The sequence below is a fragment of the Alligator sinensis genome, unplaced genomic scaffold (genome assembly GCF_000455745.1).
Source record: "Alligator sinensis unplaced genomic scaffold, ASM45574v1 scaffold1142_1, whole genome shotgun sequence".
NCBI lineage: Eukaryota > Metazoa > Chordata > Crocodylia > Alligatoridae > Alligator > Alligator sinensis.
In genome coordinates, this window is record NW_005842617.1 from 295,833 (window position 1) to 301,832 (window position 6,000).

The window sequence follows — 6,000 nt, forward strand, 5'->3', positions numbered from 1 at the left end:
GAGGAATCGCATCAGTTTGACCTGGCTCCTGAGCATCTATATAGCTCACATACTTCAAGGAGGGCTTTTTGGCACTTTTATCTAATAGCTGATTCAATCAGCTATTAGATAAAAGTGCCAAAAAGCCCTGCTGAAGCGCACGAGCTATACAGATGCTGGGTCAAACTGACATGATTCCTCTTCCGGTAAAGTGCTGGATTTGTTGGGTTTTGGTTTTTTGGTTTTTTTGGGCGGGGGGGGGAGAGGGGATTGGTTTCCCTCCCCGCCCCCATGTCTGACAGCACCCATAAAGACTGCAGCTCTTTTAGAGTGTGCATTAGGGTCAGTGAAGATGTATGGATTAGGTTTTGACACCAAATGAGACAGACGCATCTAGTTTAAGATAGCATCTGCTATTGTTTAAGCAACTTGTCAATATCTTTTTCCTTCATAAATATTACATATTTGTACATCATATCATAAGGTTAAAGATACGTTACTGTGCAGCTCACCCCAACTTCTGCCTCTATTCAAGTTGGGGCATGTTTGAAGCCTATCAGCAGATTATTATGTAGGAAATTAAATTAATTTTAGATGGCTACAGGTGGAATTCTTCAAGTTTCTATTTGGTTTTTTTTTTAGTTCTGATTGAAAATTGGAGATAATAGAGGCCTTGATTGCTACAGAGCAAGTATTTCATATAACTACTTCTGACTTTAAAATCACAAGTAGTGTATATACTCCTAACCTTTCACACATGCACACATGATTTGAGAGTAATTCTCACCAGTATTTTCTTGTTCAAAATAATGGAGAGTCTAATTTAAGCGTTGTGGCTTGAGTTACTAATATTGAGCTTGGCTAATTGGCTATGCATTAGTCAGCATTTTTTAAAAATAGGGTCCTAGTTAGCACTAAATCAATGAGTTGATTTTCAAAGTGTGCTGACACTGTGGCAGCATCTAATGAAGTCGGTTGGAGCTGTAAGGTAGTTTCATGTCAGCATCTAACTTCAGGCTCTCATTATTTTTTTGCTGTGTTGCTGAGCACAGCAAATTCTTATTCCTTCATCTTGGGGAAAAAAAAACAACCTAACACAAAGAAACTTGATTTTTAGGCCTCAGTTTAAAATTGCCTTAAAACATTGAAATCGGGTGAAGCAAGGATTATCAAATTGATTAATGTGATAGCTCAAATAAAAGAGCTATGATACTGGTTAGCAGTGGTATCAGAAGTATCAAAGCTAGGGTAACTATAGCAAAAATTTTACTGGATAAGATACCTTATTATTCACCTGGTATGCCCTGTTATTCTTTAATCACCCTCTTTTTCTTCCTCCTTAAACTTTCTTGTGGTCGGTTTATGCTTGGGACAGTCCATCTGTTACGTCTAATGAAAATTAATGAGACGTATTTACTTGCTGAGATCTCACCTTCTGTCAATTCCTGTTCTGCTTAACCTTGAAGGATGTTCTGGTTTGCTTATTTGATTATATAGGTAGAGAGCTCTGCTGAGCATCAAACAAACAAATGTGGTTCCCTAAGCATTGGAGAATGGTGCTGTTAAAACATATGCTTTGCAAGTCTGTGTGTTTTACCTGATGCATGTTCCTTAGTAATGTTCTCTGTTGTCTCTGTTGCTTCTGGAGGAGGTATCTTATAATGGTTTTATTGGTGGTTATATTGTTAACTAACAAGCTTCTGGCCTGTTTTCTTTTCTAACCTCTCTATCCTACCCCTGTCTGTTTTGTCTGTAGTCATGCAGAACAGATCCCTCCTTGCCTGACAAATGAGACTTCTCTCCCCTCTCCTTGGGGTACACCAGCTTTGTCCAGGAAAAGGTACCAATCCTTTAAGAGAAGTTGATCTTTCTTCTGGTTTCTCTTCTCCGTGTTGTTTCTTTGGGGTTTTTTTTCTTAAACTGCTCTTTGTTCTGGGGTACATGTTTGGTCAGCTAATAACCACTCCTGTGTATACCGTGTAAGAATCTTAAATCATTGATTCTAGCATGTAAAACTAAAATATGTAGGACCAGATGACAGCAAACATAAGATCTTGAAAACAAGCAATTTTGAGTTAAGTTTGTATCTCTTAAAAAAAATCAAATCTATTATAAAAATGATTTAAGCAGTATGGATGCAACTCCTGGGATTGTTTCTTAGTAGTTAGACTGCTGTAATGAAACAAAAACAGTTTTATTTAATATATTTCTTAAGAAAGGTACTTCCTTTTATTTTCAATACACTGAAGACCTTTAAGAGTCTATGCTAATTGTATTTTAGAGAAGCAAGAAAACAGATCCATCTGACCCCCAACTGCTCGCAAGGTCTGTTGATATTAAAGTGATTTGGAAAGTCATCACAATTTACCAATTTCTGGAAGTCTTTCCCATTGTTCTTTTCTTTTTCTTGGCCAGTTTAATGTTTTGATTAAAGAGTGCTCAGTCCCACCTTATGAACATCATTTTAAGTCTCTAATAATGGGAAGACTACCAAAGTTGTGTTTGAAACATGCTTGATTGAAAAGGCAGTATTTGCAGTAAAAACGTATTTCCACAGAAATCCCTTTTTTACCTTCCTAAGTGAAACTATACAGGGCACGTGTTGATATTCTTCTGGGCTTAACTTGGAAAAGACCTTCCTTCTAATAATTCAGCACCTTTCAGACTACCATTTTTTTCTTTAATACCAAGGCATGTAGGAGCAAACTCAGCTGTTACATTCTGAAGAGAAAAGCATTTGCTGCTGAATTCCTTTCTATTTTCCTCATGTTGAAAGAAACAGACCTTTCCTATGGAGACCGTACACTTTTCTGCCTATAATATTGACCTCTTTTGCAATGAATTGGATTTTTCTTTACTGGTTTGTTCTAGTCTCTTAGGTGTAAATGGTAGTACTTGCTCATATCAGCTGAATTGTTAAAAATACACGGATATAGAAAAAGCATAATGTTGCCAATAGAATGCATTTAATGTTTGCCAAACAAGCTTTGAAGGGCAGCTGATCCCAGAAGACAATGAAAAAGAGGATGCCAGATTGGTAGTAGGCTCTCAGAATTAATTTTAAAAATATTTTAACCTTTTTAAGTCATCCCGATAGTGAAAAATGTAGGAATCCTTTGGGTGCTGCATTGTACATGGCTGTATCATTATAGCTGGGTTAAACATCCCATCTTGAGGTTTGATTTTTAAAAATAAACCATCAGATCATTCATTTTGGCTGAGCATTGAGGGTTGGTGTTAAGAGGAATGGAATGTATTTGCTATTGATAAATGAATGATGCCACTTTCTAAAATAAGTTGAATAGAAAATGAATAAAAGATGCATATAGGGTATTACTGTTACCTTGGGTTAATTTATAAGTTAACATAAATAAATAACTTATGTAAGAGTAGATATAAATTCCAGGGTTCTCAGAGAGTGTATAGCTAGGTGCTGTTCTCCCCCCACACTCCTTTTAGCAATTAGTGTCAAATAGATTGCTTCTGTTGACTTCGGTGGCAGCTATGGGTTTCTTGATGCTTTCAGAATCATAACACTTTCTTAGAAGTCTAAGTTCAGGCTCCTGTTTTGAAAACTTCAGTGAAAATGCTGTTACGAGGGCAATGTGCATTCTCTACTTGTTTTGTTTTGTCTGACTTCCTTTGCCTTCACGTATCTCCTCAACTATTATGGTCTGTTCCACTAATTTAGATGATAAACTCCTCTGGGAAAGCTTTCTTGTTTCTTTGTTAGCATAGGGGACAGCGGGCACATGTATGATGTTATATAAAAAATTATTTATTTTGCAGTATGCACAAAAAATATAAAAATTCTGTGTATATGTACATTTTAAGCTCTTGCTTTAAATGCATACACAAATACACATGTTCTAAGATTGTTGGTCTTTTTTTCCCCAAGTGATATTGGCAGCTGAACATTATGCTTTGTGTAAACCAGTATGGATGCTTTGTTTTCGGGTAATATAGAAGCACTATGATTTTCAGTCCTCTGTATTAATAAGTCATGAATGGCTTGCTTTGGTGGATTTTAAAGGGGTACTCATACTGACTTGAGGTTACCTGAGCTGTCATCTTGGATGACAAATCTATGCAGAGAAGCCTTAAAATGAATAGAAAATGGCATGCATGTTTTCACTATTGTTATCCACTGGTTTGGAAAACATTTTAAATAAGTCTCTCTTGGAAAATGAATTGAACAGTAGCTAATACCAGCAAATTCTATTCAGTTTTCAGTAAAGGAGGATCACTGTACATACAGGCTATCTGGCTTATTTGTGTATAGCATTTTGAGTTTGACTTTTATTCCATCTTGTCATTCCCTCTCCCTGTGGATTTTCTTTTCTAGTTTATTTTTTTTTGTTCCCTTTCTTCCGGAAGGACAATGAAGACATGTTAGGCCCATGTGAGTGTACTGGTACAGAAAAGCTGAAATGAAATTGGTAAAAGAATCAGCTAAAGCTAGTGGATAGTTTCACAGCATTTTTATAAGATCAGATTTATCTTTCTGTTTTAATACATGAATGTCAACTGGTAGTTTAGGACCTCTTGAAATAGGAACCTACTGAACATAAGAAAAATAAAGCAAACCTGCACATTGTCCCATTAGTACTGACTAGATGTAATGGAAGATGAGAGAGTTTACTTTCTCTTAAACAATAGAAAAGTAAATTGTAAGTATCTGAGTACCCTGTACCATGTTGGACTGCAAACTTTTTGAGGCAGGGTTTGTCTTGATAAATCATGTAACGCAGTAAGCCTGAACCTGGCTACTGTAGCATAAATGATTAAAAGCGTATGAATAGTCCTAAAAATCATAGAGTATGGCACTGGTATAAAGAATGATTGCTAGGTACACTTGAAATTCTGTGCCAAAATGTTTTTAGAAATTACTTTGAGGATGAACTTTAATGTTAGCCTGTTCTCAAAAAGGCTGACTAGAACACTTTGATATGTCAGGATTGTTACTCCTTAAATTAAGTGTGTGAATACTGTGACACTTGAGACTCCAAACTTTTACTGCAGAGGCAGAACTTGTCCTCCTCGTTTGGAAAAATGCTATTCGCCAAGGGAACTGCCCATTTCCCTAACCTCAACTATTGTTTTGAGAGCTGTATTAAATGAGGGGCAAACATTATATCAACAGCTTTTTGTAGGATAATGTTACTATCTGTTTTGTTGTTCTTAGTGGTAGCATTGGAGTAATGTTGCAGCTGTGATGGTCCAGGAATTATGCAACAGGCAAGGATCTCTTTGGTTGATATGTTTTATTGGACCAACTACATAATTGTCTTCCATTTGAAAGCTTGTCTTACTATCCCAACTATGCAGTTCATCCAATAAAATATATCAACCTAAGAAATCCTTGCTCTTTTACTGTCTAATCTAAAACAAAATATTCAGCTATAACAAAGTCAAAGCTTTGCCATATTTTTAAAACTGGTATTTGGGGTCAAGAACAGATTGCTTAAATGCTTTCAATGAGTCATGCACTTTGTTTTATAGGAGGACAGAATGAAGAGAAAAGGCTATTTCCAGAGTTTTATAGCTGTATAGAACTAATCTTCAGCTCACTCACCCTCTCTTTCCTGTGTAACTAAAGCTGAATCCCTAAATGGTGCTTGAGACTGATGTACTGATATCTTTGATTATGGGTCTGAACTAAAGAGGCTGTGAAATTAGAGACCAGGAGCAGCCAGCAAACAGCAGAATTGCCCTAATAAAGGTTAGCTTGATTAGCGGAACATCAAGACTATTAAAAAGGAGATTAGATTGTTAACACCTTTGGAGTGAAGAATAGCAAGCCATTAAAACAGTTAACTTCCTTAGCTGCCTGAACAGTAATGCCGTAGCTGCTGCATTGTAGAACAGGAATCAAGCCAGGGTGCTTCCTACTCCAGGCAGAATATCAGCTTCCCACTTAATACACAGCTTTGGTGGGCTGATTTTGTGGGTAAAGTGCATGTTTTATTTGAGAAAAGACAGTACTCGGGGTCAGATCCAGAGGGTGACGTAGTGTAGATG

The 6,000-nt window shown here is 36.7% G+C and overlaps 1 protein-coding gene across 13 annotated transcripts in view; it reads left to right on the top strand.

Annotated features, from left to right (window-relative positions):
* The window catches only part of WDFY3 (WD repeat and FYVE domain containing 3), a 379,376-nt gene that overhangs the window by 209,576 nt on the left and 163,800 nt on the right, over window positions 1-6,000 (top strand). For 12 of the 13 annotated variants that reach the window (XR_003096142.1, XM_025215013.1, XM_025215023.1 and 9 more), the window contains one exon: window positions 1,736-1,819. The exons of the other annotated variant lie outside the window; for it this stretch is intronic. Coding sequence is in view for 11 of the 12 variants with exons in the window: in XM_025215013.1 (XP_025070798.1) it covers window positions 1,736-1,819 (84 nt within the window). In the remaining variant the exon portion in view is untranslated. The remainder of the gene's footprint in view (window positions 1-1,735; window positions 1,820-6,000) is intronic. 13 annotated transcript variants of the gene reach the window in all.